General features: G+C 44.0%; 2 protein-coding genes across 2 annotated transcripts; both read right to left on the reverse strand.

The window, feature by feature from the left end:
* Positions 1-253: 253 nt before the first annotated feature.
* Positions 254-2,657, reverse strand: T265_00549 (hypothetical protein; the record flags this gene model as incomplete). Its single annotated transcript, XM_009164353.1, has 2 exons — positions 254-377; positions 2,515-2,657. The coding sequence occupies 2 exons, from the start codon at positions 2,655-2,657 to the stop codon at positions 254-256; spliced, it is 267 nt and encodes an 88-aa protein (XP_009162617.1).
* A 17,774-nt stretch (positions 2,658-20,431) lies between these two features.
* Positions 20,432-20,929, reverse strand: T265_12576 (hypothetical protein; the record flags this gene model as incomplete). Its single annotated transcript, XM_009164400.1, has 1 exon — positions 20,432-20,929. A coding segment is annotated over one exon (498 nt), but the record flags the coding sequence as incomplete, so codon positions are not given.
* Between the last annotated feature and the right edge of the window lie 378 nt (positions 20,930-21,307).

The raw sequence follows: 21,307 nt of genomic DNA on the forward strand, positions 1-21,307 counted from the left end.
GGTTACACAATTAAAGGCGGGTGCAAGTGGAATGTAAAGTTCTTTGTGGATGTTTCGAATTGCAAGGAACAGTGTAGCCATTTTTTGGAAGTCAGCTGTGCCTCAGAAGAAACTTAACAGATACCCACCAGTAACTGGCGGGGGGAAATGCATGACGCGTTAAAAGTATTCGGCGCATTGCAAACGGCCCTGATACCATTTTCCCTTGAACTAGATGATTCATTTGTTTGTAGCGAGAAGTGTTCATTGAGAATCAAGGGTATTGAATAAAAAAAGGTGAATGTGGTGAAAATTTTGTAATTGTGCCAAAGTCCTGTCCCGAGGAAAGATCCAGTTGGGGAGACAATTGCATCCCGGACTTAAAAACCGCCCCCCTCCTGAAAACGAATAGAAGGGATCTCCTGGTTCCTAAAGTTAGGAAGAAACACTTGGGCGGAATGCATATACCATAGTAATCACACAGGAAAACACCTGTGAGAGTTAGTAAATTTATTCCTCGACTAAGGGTGTATTCTATTTGGGCGACCAACATTATAATCCAGTTAATAACAGCAATAATCTGGATAATCTGGTTAAGTGAACCTTCGATCGGTTTTGGTGTTCTAATTGATAGATGACAGACAGGGTGTGTTGAAATTAGTTATTTCAACTGCTCTGTGTACGGGAAAAGTACGAAAATAGGTAATCTGAGTCGGGTAAGTAATTCTTGTGACAGTCAGACTCAAGTATGAAACAGAAATCAAAGTTTTGCGGCAAAATGGCGATTATTCAAACATCGATAAATAATTGGTTATACTGTATTTCTTTGTCTTACTGTCTTACTTCGATAGTCTTGATACACTGCAACCGTGTTGTACGTTCAGCAGTACTATTTTTTGTTAGTGATCAAACTAAATCAAGGCATATCCATAGGAGCTGGTGGCGTGACTGGACAGACATCTGTAATCGCTTGACTTTTGAATTGGAAATCCGGGTATAGAGCAGTATGATTGCAAATCTTCCTCTTACAGGATGGTCCCTCTTCAGAACTGGATTTTCAAGATGCCCCGGAAGCAGATAGTTTATTCTGTCTAGTAGTCGGAACTTCTTTCTGTTAGGGTTGGATTGGATGAATGTGACTCAAAATTATCCCCTTTGTTGAGAGACGTCTCGTTTTATCTGATTCTTCATAGACAAGAAGCCTCATAGATGACTCTGGCAGACCAGATGGCTGCTTGCATAATAAATCTTGCGCTGACAAACAATGAGTCGTCAGTTTTGTTATCCAAAGTGATTCCCAAAAGAATTCTTCCCACGGCGTTCATCTCTGTTCCATCAGCGGGCCCCTGCTGCTCGGTCTCGGGAAAACCGATCACATCGGGTTAGGAATTTGGATGACAAAACTTGAATTATTTGCATGTCTGTGGAAACTGAATGGCGTGTGCAAAATCCTTGTAGGTAGGATAAAGTCGATAACATATAGAAGATAACTTCGTATAAGTTTTAGGTTTGGTTTGGATAAGCTGACTTGGAGACACATTTTTCGCTTCAACCGTAGCTGCTGTGTGAGAACTCTGCCATAATAATAATAATAATAATAATAATTTTTCAACTTGTGGGTGGCATACCTTCGGGCATGATCATGCGTTTACAGTCAGAATGGGGCATGTGACGGGGGGATTTGCGGCTAGTGCGGAATCCGCGAAATCGGGACAACGTTATGAACAGTGAGGAGAATTCGATGGAATATTGATAAGCTGTAACACCGTTTTGGTACCTAGCCACCATACCAACCAAAATAATCTCGAGGGCGGAGGACACTGACCGATTGCCCGATCGTAGACAGGAACAGTCAAGACGCTGGTTTCGGGTTTTAACCACGGACCACCGTGTCAGTAAGTAGGCGCCTTAGCCACTGATTTCTATCTACCTGGAAATAACTCAACATAGGTCTGATAATCTAACTGAGCGTCCAGGTAGCTACGCTGTAGTTGGCCCGTGATCTACAGCCCAATATAGAAACTATCGTGATCTCAGAGCACCCACACACCTAACGCGTTCTTTTCTAGTTGACCGGCAGCCTCAACTGCATTGTCAAGTTTTTTTCAATATAAGCCCACAAATCAGGATGAAGGAGCCCAGTAAATATATTTTACAACCTTGGATAAATAAGTTTGTCAAATGAACTAGCTAAACGTAGCGTAGTGTGCTTGTACGTGCCATCTGTAAATAATATTCATCGTATATTGTGAGTTCATGTATATGTTGGTTCGTAACAGCTTGGAGGCATGCTTCACGATGGCCGGGATCCAAAAGCTACTGAAGGCATTTTCTACCCTTAATTTCCTTTTGCTGTGTTCTAAGATTGCTAGACGTCTTCGGCATGGTGTTGTAAATTTGTCTTTAAGTGCGATTGAATTTCGCTATGAAGCTTGAGAATCTGAGACGCGAATTTAGCTGAAATGTTGATGCAATATGCCCACTAAAAATACCTTTTGTAGATCCCCAGATATCAGTCAGTCCGTCCCCACTTACAGGTGGGACAAATCTTGGGCGACACGCGAACTACATTCTGTTTCAGGAACTGCTAATCTTGGTTCTGGTTTTACCCGCTGGTCTTGTGGATCCGCGAGAATCCATGTGTATTGGTTGTTCGCCACCGTAGCAGCAATAACCATTGTACGCGGTTTTTATATCTAAAGATGGTGATCATGACATGACCAGGGTCGAGGTTGTAACTAATCACCAAAGCAATTGTGCTGTGTACCCATGGTCATCTTCCAGTTCCACTTGGAAAACTAAGTGAGGCTGGTTGCATCATAAATTCATCTGCAGAATTCCATCCAGCTGACGTTCCGCAACCTCACCCTGATGCTAGGTTGGATGCATTTGGGCAACTAGTTGCCTTGACGACCAGCGTAGTTACTACTGCTTGCATTTTTATACTTCCGAAACCAATCTGATGAAGCGTCATTTATTGACGGTTTGTTGAATCGCGTCCCAAACATACTCCAGAAATCCTCAACTTTTGATGCACGTTTCGGGACTTATAATCGAGGCATCGAGTATAAACTACTATAAACTACTTGTGATGCCTCAGTAGGTGTACGAGTGAATCAATACGAATATTTAATGTCAAATGAGGTTTAATCACCCTTCTTTTTTCTTTCATATTTTCAGGTACACACTAGCGTTTTGCCACGAGTCCAGTGGCGCAACGACGCAAACGAGGTTATTTGCTTGTCACTAAGAGTTTTCAAATCACACTGACCATATATCGAACTTTTTGCCGGTGTTATTTAGCTTCGAAAATTCTCCACTCTCTATCGTTGGACACCTGTAAATCAAGGTAAATCAAGGTTATATTCACTAAGAGTAATCACACTGACCATATATCGAACTTTTTGCCGGTGTTATTTAGCTTCGAAAATTCTCCACTCTCTATCGTTGGACACCTCACCTGCAAGGTAAATCAAGGTTATATTGGTCTAAAAGGCGTTTTGCTTTACAATGACCAAAGGATATTGGTGTGTGTGTATGTATACAGATAAACGGAATGATATGACATATATGTTCTATTGTTTGTAATCTGCATCTCAAATGTTGATGAGGGAAGTTGGGTAAGATCTTATGTATTCGTCAAGCGAATGTTTGAAAGTCTCGAGGTTACCACAATCCACAACAGATGTTGGTAGTTTGTTCCACGTGAGGGATACGCGGACTGAAAAAAAGTAGCGCCGACAGTTAATGCGGGAACATGGAATGTCAACGGCCAATGGATTCGGGTCTGTCGGGCCAAATTAACTGTGAACAAATGTTTTAAAGGGTGATTAGGGGTGTTTATTATCTTGAACATCAGGATGAGGTCTCCTCGTATACACCGATAAGTTAAATCAAACAAGTCGAGTTTACGTAGCCTTTCACTGTAGGGAACGTTTCGGAGGCCAATGACCAGCTTGGTCGCGCGGTGGTAGATACGCTCTAGCAGTTGTGTATCCTTTTGCAGCCATGGAGACCAGGCTTGGATCGCGTATTCCATTGTCGGCCGGAGATATGTGTTCATGATAATAGGGAGAATTTCAGGCGTAAAACGATAAAATATTCTCCTAAGCATCCCGAGCAGTGCCGAGGTCTTGCGATATACTGATAGACAGTGTTTACTCGGCTTCAGGTTGCTAGAAATCCAGACGCCGAGGTCTTTTTCCTCAGCCACCCATTCCAGTTCATTGGATCCCAGTTTGTATGGGAAGGGGTAGCTCTTCCCCAGATTTATGAGTTTGCATTTCTGGAAATTCAGCGGCAGCCGGTTTTGGATGGACCATTCGTCGATTCTTTGCAGATCTTGCTGTAGCGCATCACAACCAGCCTTTCCATGAATTTCAGACCAGATTTTTATGTCATCAGCAAAAAGTACGGTTTTGCACTGCAGAAGTTTCGGCAGGTCATTCATGTATACCAGGAACAAAATTGGACCAAGAACCGAACCCTGAGGGACACCACTTGTGGCGGCAATTTTATCGGAAAACGCTCCATCGACACGAACTTGGACCGAACGGTCACTCAAATAGTCTTTCAGCCAGCTCAACAGATTTCCCGTCACGCCATACATTTCAAGTTTCCGAAGAAGGATACTGTGATCGACTCGATCAAAGGCTTTGGATATATCCAAGTAACAGGCATGTACAGTAACTCCCGCATCGACTGCTCGTGTCCAGTCATCGAGTGTCACGAGGAGATTGGATAAACAAGAACGATTCTGTCGAAATCCGTGTTGTTTATCGCTCAACAAGGAGTGAATTTCAAGGTGCGATTTCAGGGCTTCTGCTATAATTCGTTCCATTACTTTTGATATTACTGGGAGAAGAGTGACAGGTCTGTAGTTAGATGCACACGTTCTGATACCTCCTTTGAATATGGGGGCTATTATCCCGCATTTCCAATCCTCTGGTACCAACCCTTCTTCCAGAGAACTAGCGAACAGTTTAGCCAGAGGATAGCTAAGTGGTTCAGCGCAGTGGCGCAGAAGCAGTGGTGTAACGCCATCCCCACCAGGTGAAGTGTGTACCTGTAAGCCGCGAAGGTGTTTGACAATGTTAGCCCGATCAATATGCACGTCCGATAAAGTTTCGTCCGTTAGTACCTCCACAGTTTGTATAGGAGCGCGGGTATCTTCAGGAGAAAACACGGAAGCATAAAATGTGGCAAGGGCATTAGCTGTTTCAAACGCATTTGCAGTCATTCCCGATTCTGTCTTTATGGCAGATATACCTGGTTTAACTTTAGCCTGCGCATTCACGAATTGATACAATAGTTTGGGGTTTTTCTCCATCCTAGTCATCAATTTGAATTGCTGTTGTAGTTTGTCTTCCTTGATTAGTGACGTGACTTTATTCCGCAACTTTCGGTACGACTCCCAGTGTTCGTCGGTCCGGTTCGTTTTATATTGAAACCAAGCGATGTTACGTTCTGTAATCCATTTTCTTGTTCGACTCCTCACTGTGAACATCTGTACGCAGGTGGCTCGAGGCACCTCTGTCGAATTGTCTGCAATCAAGGTCTGCAGCTGGGCTATGAATGATTTCCATCGCCTATTAGTATTTTCGTGTTCGTCATCCAGCATATTTAGGTCCTGGAAGGCTGAGATTATCTCCCGAAAATTGGTCTTCAGAACATATTTATGTGGGTCGCTTAAACGTACGGAGGAGCAAGTGAAATCGAACAAGAGCACGAGATGGTCGCTCTTTCCCAGTGGTGGTCTATATATGATTTGTTCAACCATAAATGGCTCACTAGTTAGTATAAGGTCAAGTAACGAAGGTTGATCTGTTCCACGAAACCTCGTACATTCGTTAACATGGTTGAATAAAGGTACCAAATCTAACAGCTCCTGAAAGTGTGCTTCAACTGAGTTGAGCGAGTATGAAGCGACGAAAAGCTGGGGAAAATTGAAATCACCCATAATGAGAATGGGAATGGAGTAGTAAGAGCATACGCGACGGATTCGGTCACATATACTGAATGTGTGAGTGTCCATTGCGGTTGGAGAGCGGTAAATGACACCAATAATGCACGCATCTATCTTGTTTGACTTCAGCATACACCAGAGGGTATCTTCAAGGATGAGATTAGCGTCAGGTATTTCAGCACATTGAAGACTACTGTCATAATATAGTGCAACTCCACCGCCATGGGTGGCTCGATCGTGTCGTATAACACTCATGTTTGTAATTTCGATTTCCTTGTCCGATATTTCCGCTTGCAACCAAGTCTCAGTCACTGCCACCAAGTGAGGTTTGTATTGGTCGCAAAAGGCGTTTAATTCTGCCACTTTACTGGGCAGACATTGGGTATTTGTATAGAGGCACTTAAGGCTAGTCGTTGTGGTTAATTCTGCTGTGCTGCAACGCACGACTCCCGGGGAGCCAGCAGTGATTCGTTTTTTGGTAAATCGTTTTTTGACCCCAATTTTTCCATCATAGTCTGAATACCAACCGTGGTTTGTTGGTATTCATCAGTGATCGTTTGCGTTTGAATAGTTCCTATTTCGCCAGTCCGAATCGTATCAGCAGATGCGTTTGAGCGTTTAGGTGAGCTTATTCTCAGTTCCCTCGGAAGCAAATTACGGTGCCTTCGCCACTGAGCTTTCACCAAGTTGGCCATTTCGGCACGAAGAAATGTCAGCTTTAAGGGTCTAGGGCCGTTTCCCATGTATTTTTCCGATTTAGGAATTCTGAAAGCATCAACTACTGCCACCTCTTCCGTTTCGAGCGTACTACTCAGAAACTTCCACTGTAGAACGTCATGTGAAATGCGTGCCGTTTTATCGGAGGCATCGTCAATCTCAGGGACACCCAGAATGATCAAGCTCCGATCATCAGCACGATTATTAGTCGCTTGATTTTCGACATTACGAGATCGTTCTGTCCATGGTACGTCAGCATGAACTCGCGCGCTATTTTCCGAATCGCTCTGGAGTCGAAATGCTGACAACAGTATATTTTCTAATTCTTTTTCTGTCTTAACAGTTACTCTGAGAAGTCTGGGTTTGTCTTGATGATGCGATTTCGGCGGTCGGCTCAGGCGAGTCAGCGAGACTGGTTCGATGGGATCAAGCTGTATTCGATTGCACAGCTTTAACCATTCTTCCATATCGTGCTTATGCTTAGCCGATAATAGTGAGTCGCTTGGCTCCTTGATATTAGTGCATATTACGCTTAGTTTAGGTTTCGGTTTCAGTTTCCTAGTATGGTCGGTAACCTTCGATGCGGGGCAACCGACAATTCCCATGTTCTTGTGTATACTGTTGAGTTCCGCTGGCTCAGGTTCAGTAACATTCGTCTTTTTTGTCTTGGTGCTGTTTGGTCTGGTTTCCTCAACAGTCCTCGGAGTGCAAGCAGCGTCTGCCATTGACCTAGATGCCTTCGCTGATTTTACATCAGTTGTCTGGTTAACTAGGGGCAGCAGAAGCTCTCTGAGTTCTTGTATTTGTTTTATCCTCCGTCTCTCTGTTTGCTCTAAAGCCCATAGTGGTCGGTATATCTACTTGGCCAGTATCGACATTGGAGGCTCTACACATAGTGCATCGATAACAGATAGATGGATGCTTTGGATCATTAATGATCTGAGCGCTCAGATCAGTCAGGGTATTGTCACAACGCGCATGCACCCGTAGTTTCTCGACCTACCGGGCCTTGGCTAACAGCGCAATGACCGTGAGGTGATTGTTCCATGATTGGATGAGTCAAGGTCTCGGTCGGGTTTGGCACGGCCGTGTTCTTTGTGTGCGCAGCGGATCGCGTTGCGCGTTTGCACGTGTTGGTCGGTTGGTTCGACGTATGCGTGGGTGTGGACGCTTTGCGGTTCTTTGTCGGCCTGGTCGCCTGCATCGGGTGAGCGGATCGTGTGTGCGGTTTCGACACTGGCAGGGCAAGTGGGGTAGCACGTAGGACGAATTTCGGCGGATGTATGAAAGCTGGTAGCTGGCGTAATACTTCACCGATCTTAGTGAAATTTGCTGCACTAGATAGAACTCGTCGTCAGCTTTCTTCTAGTGTAGAAACGGGATAACGGCCAATAAAACTGGGTATACTTGTACACGTGGATGTGGAGGCCGCGTACGTTGTAAATCCGTTAGTCGTGAACACCGTGAAAAATTTTCACAGATGAATATAGATGGTATATTCCAATAGATCTCCCAAAGAGAAATCGAATGGTATATCGGTGAGCGTTGTAGGACAAAATAGATCCGAGAAAACTGTATCGGAGTTGGAGCGCCAAAAGATGCGACTGCACAGCAGGCTAACAGCGTGTGTTCAAATTTGGTTGCACCAAATGCAAAATTGTTTCCTGTTTCGTACCTTTGCGAAGAAACTAGCGTTTGGCGAGATTTTGGTGTTGCTAGTCATCGTCATGTAGTACTCTGTCTTGACATTTGACAACGCTGTTTCGTGCGTACGATTAATGTGATGTCATTTTACTGCAGTATCCTGTTGACTCTCTGATCGTGTTACCAATGTTGGGTGCAACGAACAGGGAATGTCATTATCAAAGATCGCGACGCAACTCAACTACGTGTACCCCTAGGCACACTAGAATGACGATATTTCCTGGATAAGCATTGTTACACATAAGTGCAGTGATTTCTAGCCATAGTGATCATGTGCGTATTTGGCATAGCTATCCAACCTTGTGAAATATAGCTAGTATATACACGCGATATGTGCGTGGTCATACATCAATTTCAGCATCTAAGAATGTTTCAATAGAACCGATAGGTTCTGAACGCATTTCAACGGTTTTCTTAATGTTCTGTATCTTACTAATGTACTCATTCTTTATGTATCAATGTGCGTTTAAGAGTTTTCGTTCAAGCGTGTGATACGTACAGTAAAAATTGTGACTGTTTTGTGTTTGGGAGCAGTGAAGTATCACTTTACTTTCAGGTTATGTCATGTCGAAAAAGTTTGAAGCTCTTATTGACGAGGGATTTCGCGATTTGGCGTTTGATGACCATGAAAATTCGCCCATTCAAAAAACCGCTGTCAACAAGAGGCCACTGAAATGCACAGTGGGAATAGAGGTAAAAGTCTGGGCATCGAAAACAACAATTTCGGATAAACTGATTCCGCTTTGTACCTGGTGATCGGTTTAAATCGTCACACCGGCTGGGCGAACTTCTTCTCACCCAAAATGACCAGGGAGCAAAACACGTGAACGTTGGTGTGTGGGGCTAATGAGGCAATGGTCTTGAGCTGCATCTGCCTGATTGCGCATGGATATGTATGCATTTCGAGAAACACCGCATGGAGCTGTTAGTTGATGGTTCTAGATATCTCATCTGTCGGTGGCATATCCATAAGCGAAAACAAATATTTCCAACTAACATGTTTCAGCCAATTCAATTGGAAGTAAATAAAAGCAACCGAGAGAGTAAAAACCGACCATTCCCGGTCGAGGGCAAACCCTCGGTCCTAGTCGATTCTTCCTTTCATCCGCTCCAACGGCCGTTTTTCCCAACTCAGTTTTGTGAAATGCACACCAATTACAATCCCATATGAAGTTCGTGGCAACTTTGGCTCCATACCATTGAAATTATTAACAATTAACCACCTTGCGTCAAGAGGTAGTGGAACGGGTAGTATCCACTGGCCACTCTTAAAATTTGTGCATGGCTGGCTGTATCAGGTGTAGGTTTTGCGTGCACTTTCTATGGACACAAACGGAGGACCATCCAATCATGAAATTACAACTGCCTTAGTTCATATTCTCTCGAATCCAGTTCTACATACCGCTTGCTAACGCACCGATTTATTCGATAGCTAGAGCGGTTGGGATCCGGCTATTTGGCACCTCTTCTGTGTGTCATCACCTTAGTCCTAACCAATCACTTTCTCCTGCACATTTTATCGAAACGTCTGTCCCTCGGAACTTCACTGAATCTTGTGTGGCTTGAAATGGTCCAGGGTCCCGTAGCTTGCCGTTCGGATGGGTTAACCACAGGAATGATATGACTTTTCCGACGGCCAAAACCAGTTTCAGCGTCAAAAAACAACCACTATGAACCAGGCAAGCCGACATATTTTGTCTTCTTATTGTTATGCGCTACAGTCACCATGGATATTGTACTGCAAACCATTGCATCATTCAGGCATCCTGATGTGCATTTGCTCGGTGTGGGGTATGGGTTCGGTGAAGACGTTTGTATTCAATGGTTGTGCGGCAAAGCGAACGAAATATCAGCCGACATAGTAATTTAGCGAGAGGAATGACTAATTTATTCAAATGGATCTCATGCACAATACTGGTGAGCAAAATCTATTTTTGTTTAACACAGCTCAGTTGTGTTGGAGTGCGGGGAAATTTTAAAAACAGCACCTTCAATATTTATTGAAACTCCCGTGTTCTCCGAAGGAATGCGGCCATGTGGCATATCAGCCAACAAGCATAATGCTCATGTGGTACGGTCTGGATTTTAACTCTTCAAAAACCTTGGCTTCAATACCTTATAAATAAACTGATTTGTTCAATTTACCCTTAGGATTCGTCATAGCTACTGAGTGCTGTTGAATAGTTGAGTATAAATCTTCAGAATTCCTGAAATAGGGGCTTCTGGAGCTCAGAGACATTTCAGTTCCCAGCCCCTGACTGGTGCCTTCTACTGTGGCTTTTACACCGTAATTAGGGGTTGCGACATACCTTAATTTCAGAAAGCCTTTTTTGTTAAATCTAAATTTTAGTACAAGTTTTCGCATTCCTGGTCGCAAACGGAAGTACAGTTTTTTATAAGCGCTCTCTGCGACGTTTCTAAATAGGGATGAAGCAATGAAAACTTTGTCTAGTTTCTCGGTGTCCCTAAACAACTTCGTCGCTCTCAACCCGGATCTCATTTCGGATACACTGGTTTTGTTTGGTTACCAGTCAGGTGACTTTATGAAAAGCACAAGTACTTTAAGTGGATCAATCACATTGTTTATGGATCATGCATTCTAAATCACCTCTAGTGAGGTGTTGGTAGATGTACTTTTATATGCATTTACGATTACTGTATGCGTCGAGCGGGCATAATATCGGTACTCATGGAAATGCATTCTGGTGCACCAGTCGGTCTGTTTCGATAGTGACCTGTCTCTGGGAAGCAGGTCTACATGAGCGAAATACACTTATTTACAAAGAGAGACCCAATTGGAGCCCAGCTGAATCTCTCGTTTATGATGTTTTTGACCAACGGACTGTGCTGCACCAGGCCGCCTCATGTTTCAGTACGATATTCGAGATATCCCGATAGATGTGTATACACAATGCACCACTCATAAGCTTGCTAAAGGTTGAAGAATTTTCAGCATTACATATATACAACACTACATTGTTTCTGTCCCTTTTTAGAAACCGACACAAACCACAGCAACCAGTGTCGTTAGCGTGTTTCCACTCAGAACTGTATCATTGTCTCGAATTAGTACTTTATATTGTACATATTCATATATCTCCACTATTTAGCATCATGGTGGTGATCACATCATAGAGCAGCTTTCATGTGGCCGTGTTAGAGACTAAGATAGGTGAAAGAGGGTTTTCAAACCGGGAGAATCGTGCTTCACTTTATTAGAATACCATCTAATTTTCCTAAATAACACTCCTTAACAATGCAGTGGAAGAAATATCTGGGTCAGAACATCTGGTCTCCTACGGTGAAGTATGTGCGGTCCGGTAGTGGGTGACAGTCTACAGCATATATGTATATATAGCATTATTTTCTATAGTGGCTGACAAAGATAATGCGGTATAAAATCATTTTGTTGGGGCTTTCAACATGGGCGCACTTTCTAGTAAAAGCGAACTTCGGAAGTGAACACGGTTGATAGCAGCAACTTAATGAGTTTGAGGAGTGGCGTGCTCATCTTATGCTGTTTTTGGCAGACTTATGATGTGTACGCTTGTAACTTGGGGCTTCTCAAAATCAAAATCTTCAGGCTGGAATTTTTAGGGGAGAGTGGCACATGTCGCGAGTGCTTTGTCGTGCATCTGGCGTATCTATCTAACCTGTGTCAGCCAATGTATGTAGCATGGATGGTGAAACCCTCCAAAAAAATCTACGAAAAAAGTACTAATGCAGTGAGAATTTCATCCTGAAAAACAGTCGTTAATACAGGCGATGAAAGCTTGTCCGCTATAGGCAACGATAGGAATGCTGGATGCTTCCAAATAACGATAGTCTCAGAGAAAAAACCGCCTTAATCAGTCTCCTGAAAGTATTCGATACAAGAGACCTTCAAACTTGTAATTAAATTGGCAGTCAGTAAAACGTTTATGTTAATCTTCCCCGTTTATCGGTCTGTTCACTATTAAACTTCTACTATGGTCAAGAAGCTCATTTGGAGAAAAGTAGTTTTAGGAACCTTGTCAAAGTAATCTGTATTGTAGTAAAACCAAGTCCGATTAGTGCCAGTTGGAGCAGCATGCTTGAAGGACCCAGTAATTTCGATTCAGCCCGACATCACTATCCGTGCCAGGTGAACCAACGGAATAAACGTGCTGTTGTAACTTAAACGTCTGTTAATTGTGATTAGGTAATCTCGATACACAGAATCATTCATCGTCGTGCAAATCACGTGGTTACTGGTGCTATTTCACACTGGAGTGAGCCAGATAGCACAGAACAATTCGTCCCATGGGTCTGATTTATGTTTATTTCCATCGGCATTCGTAGTTTGAGATGGAGACCGAACACAGTGCAAAGCTGAAATAAACTAAAATGATTATTTGCGCACCTCAGCGACTCATTGAGCTATACTGGGGATGTCCCCGCAACACTCACAGTGTCTGTCATACCAGTTTGGTCATTGGTTGGATGTCCTCCGAGGGGGTTGGAACATATGGCAACTTGTTCCGTAGAAATGGTAATGCATTTGCCTTTCCATCCAAACACCGCTGCGTTGTGGTTAGTCTTTTGAGCCAAGAGCTTTGGTTGAAGGCCCTAATGGTTCTCCTGTCTAGGTGTGGGCACGCTGACAGTACCGCAGCCCCCATACAGCCTTGACACTTACAGCTCACTGTACTCTCATGCCACGTCGGCCGTCGCGTGGTGTCACCAGCCGGGTTGTCTTACTTGCTGTATACAACAGGGCGGGTAAGCGGAGACAGACTACTGCAGACGCATCCCTTATTTCTCTTCACATACTTTTTCTTCCTCCTCTACCCATCCATCCATAACCCTCTCCTTGTATGCCCAGCACTTGGGACTAATGACTCCGTTCATCCTGCGTCCGTTTTGCAAGCAACATCTGCTCGTCCCATGGCGCCAACATCCTCAGGTATCTCGAAACTTCAAGCCTCGACGCCCAGTCTATCTGGCCGCCTTCAATGTCCGCACTGTGAAGTAAGCGGAACAACAAGCTCCTCTGCCTCTCGCACTGGACTCGCTTTACACTGAGGTGCGCTGTGTCTCAGAAACACGACTTCAAGATACAAGCACAGTGGTCGCGCTCACCGCCTCACCACTCTCCACTCGGTTCGAAATACGCATCTCTTGTGATCCAGAGGCTGCTGCGGCGGGATGTGGAGGGATTGGTATCGTCCTAAGTCGCCGGGTAGAAGTATCCTTGCTTGACCGGATACCTGTTGATAGTCAACTCCGTGCGGTTCGTCTGGCAATGTCCATGGAGATGTCTCTTTATCGTGTCTGCTTACGCCCCAACTGACTGTAGCTCCAACCCCGTCACAGACGCTCTGAACGCGGAGAGCTAAAAGCTCAGATATCGTTGTGGTTTCCGGAGATATGAATGCACAAGTGGGCAGGCTTACCGTATCTGATACAATCAGGAGGTCAACATGGATTTGACTCGGTATGTACGGACAATGGCGAACAATGACTTCAGCTGTGTGCTGATCGCACGCTGTTTTTATGCAGTACTTACTCCCGAAATAGACGAAGTCATCTGCCGAATCCAAAAGCACGCCGGTCACAAACTTAAATTGCCATCGGTTACCGATGTCACGGATCACTAAATGACTGTCGGTCATTTCGGAACACATTTGTGGATTTCGACCACGCACTCGTTTGCAATCTCTTCTCGCTGCATTTTCCTGGGCCACGTAAGGTGCGGAGAAATCGCTTGGCAACTGAAAGACTGGCAGATCCGGATGTTGAACGAACTTACCAGAATCGGCTTCTAAAGCTTTTAGGCGATCCAAATGCTCCGCCATCAGATGTGAACTCGTACTGGGACGAGATTGCCACCTCTTTGTATAGTGTTTGGAATCTCGCCTGTGGCACGGCACCACCAGGCGCACTCAAGCACTGGATATCAGACCGAACGGTGGTACTCCTTAAATCTCGAAGAAATATCCAAGCCGGTCCTGAACATAACCTGATGCGACGAATTATCCGACGTCAAGTGAAAGTAAGCGTGCGAGCCGACCATGAATTGTGGTGGACACGGAAAGCCAAGGAAATGGAAGAGGCCCAGAAAACCAGTAATGCTCGAAGTTTATTTCAGCTGATCCCTGTGACCACTCTCCGGAAACTAACGGTGAGCGAAACAATCAAACAATCAAGCCATCTTGAGTAAAGAAGAATGCCTTGAACGGTGGGCCGAATACCTCGAACAATATTTGTCGTGGTCACCAGCTCCCACTCATCTAGAGCCCTGAATTATCGTAGAAACCTGGACGGTGAACGCAGAACCATTTACGGTTTCGAAGGTTTACGACCACATATGTTCTCTCAAGCACCGGCGAGCTTCCGTTCCGGATGTCTCCCACCTGCATTGTTCATAGATGGGAATGAAGTCCTCAGTCAGAAATTGTCTAATCTGTTTGCATGCGTTTTAGAGACGGGAGTAGCCCTGACAACTATGGATAGTCGGTGATAACGCCCAGTTCCAAGAAGAGGCTTGAGTGAGTGGTAACCATACGGGGAGCAGCTTGACTATGGTCGTAATGAGACTGTTAGCGTCATTGGTGCTTCGTCGCCTTACAATGTCTCGTGAATCAATGACTCGAGAGAAGCAAGCAGGATTATGGCCTGGTAAGGGTTGCGTTAACCACATCTTAACACTCCGTCAGGTGCTAGAAAGACGCCATACGTATAAGCAACCTACAATTCTGGTATTCCTGGGTTTCCAAGGCGCATTCAACTCGGTTGATCGATGTGTTCTTGGTCCGCTTGTCCGTTAAGGAATTCCACGGAAATCTGTGAACATAATAGGCTCTTGTATTCTCAGATTTCCAGACGTGTGAGAATATACAGAAAGCTCTCCAAAAGCTTCCGTACACAAAGCGGTGTCCATCAGGGTTGCTCCTATTTAACTTCGTGATCGGTGAAATGATGAAATGAACGCTGGAAGGTCTCCAAAACCCAGGCGTTCAAATAGCCTGTGACGAAAACCTTGTCGATCTGGAATATGCAGACGACATCGTTCTCATCTTCGAAGAGGAGGAGAAGGCGCAGGTGTTTTTGGATGAATGGACCAAAGTTATCCCGTCCTTTGGTATGCACTTGGCAGCTGCAGGGTTCGTTGACATGCAGTCACTGAGCACGCCACTTACAATCCAAGGAGACACTCAAAGTTGTGGGACGTTTTGCGTATCTCGGAAGTTGTAGTAGTTCTGATTGTAGTGTGACGGATGAGGTCATTGCACGGTCGCGTCTGCTAATCTGGGACATCCATATCATCAAAATGCTATATTCCTGAATCTCAAGAGACGTGTGTATCAAGCTATAGTGCGGGCTGTTTTGTTGTATAGTTGTGAGACATAGCCTGTCCGAGCAGCTAAACTGAGACACCTTCAGGTGTTCGACAACAATTGTCTCAGAACCACAGCCCGTGTGAGCTGGTGTTGGCGAATCCGTAACGAGGCAACTGGGAAGCGAGTTTTCGGTTGTGCAACGGGTAATTCCATTGAAGAACGCGTCCAGCACCAAAAGCTGCGTTGGTTGGGACATGTGTTTTTTATGCCAAACCATCGTTTGCGAAAGAGGGTGTTGTTTTCCATGCCCAACTCAGAGTGGCGGAAGGAAACAGGCGGCCAACCCTTCACCTGACAGAGGGGTATGATAGAAATTTCGCAACTTTTGTGTGCTTACGGTGCTACCCACCTTCCAGGATGGAAATTGTGATTTTCACTGCGTCTGCTTGGAGACGCTGCCTGCTAGTCAATGTCACTTTAGAATGGTTGTAGTAAGCTAGAGCTAAGTCCCTTCCATATCCACCTTCATTCTTTTCTTCACATTGAGGATTTCAAGTAAGTCATGGTTGTACGGCAACGAAGCATCGCTTTTGAACACTGATTTCACTGTGTCATTGATTGATGTGATTATGTTAGCCTAATTGTTGTTTTACTGTAGAATTACGGAAAATTCAACAGCTCTTCAAAAGCACTTCAGTAACTCAGTAATTTGCTTCCGGTCACGTATAATATCTAGTTTGATAACTATTATTCAGCGTGCCCAGTGTATTTTTGGTGGTAACCAGGTGTGACAACAATAAACGTATGATCGTATTTTCATTGTCTTAATGGAAACTCTTATTTGGGCACGAATTATGAGTCTAAGGTGGTTCATAACGAAATAAAGGGAAAACTAGCACTTTCCACTACTTTGTTCACTAGAGGCAAAACACATTGCTTATCTTCTGCGAGTCCCATGCTAGGTTTAGTGTAGTGTTCGTGGTAATACGAAGCATCGCTTTTGAACACTGATTTCACTGTGTCATTGATGATGATGATTATGTTAGCCTAATTGTTGTTTTACTGTAGAATTACGGAAAATTCAACAGCTCTTCAAAAGCACTTCAGTAACTCAGTAATTTGCTTCCGGTCACGTATAATATCTAGTTTGATAACTATTATTCAGCGTGCCCAGTGTATTTTTGGTGGTAACCAGGTGTGACAACAATAAACGTATGATCGTATTTTCATTGTCTTAATGGAAACTCTTATTTGGGCACGAATTATGAGTCTAAGGTGGTTCATAACGAAATAAAGGGAAAACTAGCACTTTCCACTACTTTGTTCACTAGAGGCAAAACACATTGCTTATCTTCTGCGAGTCCCATGCTAGGTTTAGTGTAGTGTTCGTGGTAATCAGTTGAAAACCACGATTGACACAATTCAGTCAGATGCCGAATCCCCAGATCTACTGATGAAAGAAGTGACGCCCTTCTCTGCGAGGTTGTTTATTAGCGGACACGAACTAGTCGATTACAAGCCATCTTATCTGTGCAGGGCTTTTGGTAAATGAACGTTCTCAAGCGCCCTGTAGAAGTTTTCTGGACGTTCACCGAATATTAAACAATAATGAATGAGCACTACAAAGCGGCTCCATAATTTCTGTAGTAACTTTCAGGCTTCATCAAATGCGGGGGCGATGTCTGAACACCAGACGATAGACTGCTTGCGTGATTCGTCAATGGTATAAACCCTTACGCAGGTATTTAAGTCCTTTTCCACTCGAACCGACATTGGATCGACATCCTTGGAAGCTTTGATAGCAACCGCGCGAATGAATAGCTGAGATTTCGTAAATCCAGAAAACTGGATTATCCTCCAGTAGGCGATAGCTAAGGTAAACAGACGACCGTTCAGTCTAGCGATTTTTGAACGGTCCACTGGATCTCTGCTATACATATATACCTTACTAAACTACTTGAAACTCACCACAAGGTTAAAAAGGTATGTAGACTTCAGAAGCCCTATTCATACCTAAATTTATAACTGCTATTTCCAACTTAGGACATCATGAGGTATAAAAAATTCTACTGTTGGCAAATATCCATCGTTGGCTCCTAATTAGCCGAAGCTATAAATTGTTCGTTGAAATTGTGCTGTAGTCAGTACCTCATCGAATCACAAGGCGTAGTTTGGTCGACAAACAGGTACGTAGTTTACGGTGATGTCTCTGAACACGACTTCAACATAAATGGATCAGTCCTGTGTTCTGGACCACACTCTGGCTAATAAGAATTAAACGTTTTTGTCTACAAGACTTCTCCCGGAGCATCTTCCCACTAAATGTCCTGTGGAGAAATATTGTACGCCATAAAATCTAATTGGGTTGATTTCCTGCATATCTCTCCACACAAAAGTATCCTCATGGATCGTTCAGGATTATAGAATACTATAGTCTGCCAAACGAATGTAGTGCACTGGGTGTGTAGGATCGTTATTTCAGAGTGGATGCCCCATTTGTTCAGTGGCATGCTCCGCCAGAATGGAATCTAGCTCGTTAAGCTGCAGCACAGAATCAAGTGTTTTGAAATTTATAGTATCTTTTTAACACGATTTGTACGAGACGGTAGCATGTCAGCTCGCCTTACTTGCCTGCTCATCGGTATTCAACCATCCGTTCACTAACTGGATTGCGCAGCGAGCGGAAAAGCACTCTTTTACTTTGTTCTTGTGGTTGTTGCGGTCGCGATTAATCGATCCTTCTGTCAAATATCATGAACACTAATGTGTGTATGATGGAGTCAAACGAGACTTCACCTACTGCAACGTGCAATTCTCCCTGATGAAGGTGGTAGGTGTCACCTTTGGGAACACCCCCCCCCGGCGATGGGACCACTTCTAATGTGCACTCCTTTAGCATTCATAAGTAATCAAAACAAACGCGGTCAGCCAAACAAGTTATCACTTTAAAGCATGACACCGTTCAGTAGTCTAGCACGGAAAACATGAATGACTCATTTAATCGTGAGAGCGATCGTCTCGACAGGCTTGCCCACCCGCATCTACCTATGGGGTAATTTTGTCGGTTTCCTTTTCTGCACCACTGGCGTCTTTCATATCTTTGCTGACTTTATTGTCATCATTATCATGATGAATGTTCTGCATATTCACAGATGGGGAATTTACTGCAGTCAAGCTCTAAAAAGTTGTAACGCGAGAGTGCGTTGTCGTTCAACTGGCAATAATATACACACTTCACTCTGGTCATAGGGCGGAACTTCGTCGTTAGAAAAAAAGACATTATTACACGCTTTAATTCCACCGGATGTTCAAAACTGAGAAAAAGGAATATGGCTTTTCTCCGGCAACACTTTAGATAAGAACGAATTTTCCGTCATACTGGATGGTTACTGACTACGTATTAACACTGTAGTACATTTGTAATGATTCTATATTATGTACTCCTTAACCAGTGTTATTGACGTAATCCGCAATATTACAGTCATAGCCTTAAGAAAAGGTTCAGTAAAGTCTTGAAGAGTTTCCACCGTTTCCTAGACCGGCCTGCGTACGCAACAATATACTGGCGTTTAATCCAAGTCTATATGAAAACCAGAGGCTGTTCCGTTAGACGAGCCCATCAAGTGCATATCTGAAATGGATGTAGCAGATTTTTCGTACGCATCGGTATTTTGTGGATTCGTTAGTGTGCCAGAGTTCATTTCGGCTCGTCATGGCTCTCGTGAATTCCTTTAACCTCTCAAATATAAAGTAGGTCTATTGTAACCTCACAAACGCACCGGTTCGGCTCTTACTCGCACATGATCTGTCAAATAGTATACCGTTGCGGATGTGGTGGTTAGGTGGGAAATGCCCTCCTTTTCCTTCTTAAACAGAGGACTGGTTTCTGCTGATGCTCAAACACAGCATTTGGTGGAAGCCGTAGATGAGAATAACAGGTGGCTTGGATCAATGTGGTCAATACTGCATACTTTTTACTACAACGTACCCACTGAGACAACCAATTTCACTTCGTCATGTGGTAGGAAGAGCAGCAGTTACACGTCAATCAAGAACAACGACAGACCGGTTAGGTGACGAGATTACGACGGGGATACCGATGGAAAATGCTCAAAGAGAGAAGCAGATAAAGGGGACGCCCTGCAGAGTGGAAATTCAACAAGGTTCACTATAGTAAGGATCAATACTCAATCAACTTGCTGAATGATGGCTTGTGATGCACCTATTATTCTCAAGCTGAGTCCAAATCCGGCCAGTATGTTACGTTTCTTCTTCTATCCCCCCCTGAAATGTTATCCTGAAACACTGGACTGTGCTACATCCTGAGCTACAATTCCTACATTACCGAGAATAACAATAGGCGCATCCTGATTGCAACGGAAATTCAACTCCGTCGGAAACCAATGGCAACCGTATTGCTCGGTTGCCATGGTTGTGAAGAAAGTAAGGGGACCGAACAGTTGTAAACATAGACAAATTCCAGGCATAACCAAACTGTATTTCAACCGGTCTTAGATGATGATCTTCAGATGCCTTCAGCAGATTTCATCCTGATATCGACCATCGCAACACTATGCAAATATCTCACCTGAAAACATTATCGAAACGGTAGAAAACCCCTAATTAGAGAACTCACCAGAAAACAGTTGTACTAGAGCGTTTGATATATTCTGAAGATAAATAAAACAATATAACACATGAGCAATGCTGTCAGTTAAACCAGTAATCACGACGAAACTAAAATAATGTCAAATGAAAAGACTCAATGTTTCGCATCGTATGTTCCTTTGCCTTTGTATGCTCCCACGTATCCCGTGTTCTCAGTACGGTCCTCACGACCTTCCAGTCCCTTTCCTTTCCCAGTTTCTGCATCGAATCTTTGAGCGTGAGAGCCTGTGTAGCCCTTGACATCGGTCAATCTGGCAGTGGCTGCATCACCACTAACTCCGGTAGTTCCATGACCTTTCGGTGCTCCCTGAGATATTTTCTGACGAAGTTCTTTGGCAGCCTCCGACTGGCCTATCCCCCTGCTTTTGGCATATTCACTTGCAAGCTCACCATCAACGAACGCCATAAAGCTCTCATAGTTCATCTCCTTGGAGCGGTTTCCCAAGAATTTTCTCAACGCGATATCGACAGCGTTAGCGTCCAACTTCTTGCTGTAAATTTTGCAATCCGTACATATTTTCTTCACAGTTTTGTCTGTGGCCGTAGTAGATCCTTTCTTCGAGGCATCACAGAATTCACGAAAGACGTCTTCCATGGTGCAGAGAACAGTGTTTCTGAGCTGCCTAAATGGTAGAGTTATTGTTTCAATACGATTGTGACAATTACAATTTATCTGGCTGCTTATTGGCTGTCAGCTGGAGGTAAACTTCCTGTGCCACCGCCCTAGGCGATTGGCTAGCCGCGTTGACGTTATTTGTTGTGTTGATGTCGTCCACCAATGAGTATACTTGAGAAGCTAGCAGTATTGGTTAGAGTGGCAATAGTACTTTTCCAAAGATGCGAAATAGTTGGCACTTTTTCTGCTCGGCCCTTTCTGTTGAGTCCAAAATCAGAGTAGATCCATTGATCAAAAATCTACTCAGAACCTGTTCAGGTAACTGATTTATCAGTTCTGCTGCAAGCCATGACTGAA

This window comes from Opisthorchis viverrini (genome assembly GCF_000715545.1).
Source record: "Opisthorchis viverrini unplaced genomic scaffold opera_v5_5, whole genome shotgun sequence".
In the NCBI taxonomy this organism is placed as follows: Eukaryota; Metazoa; Platyhelminthes; class Trematoda; order Opisthorchiida; family Opisthorchiidae; genus Opisthorchis; species Opisthorchis viverrini.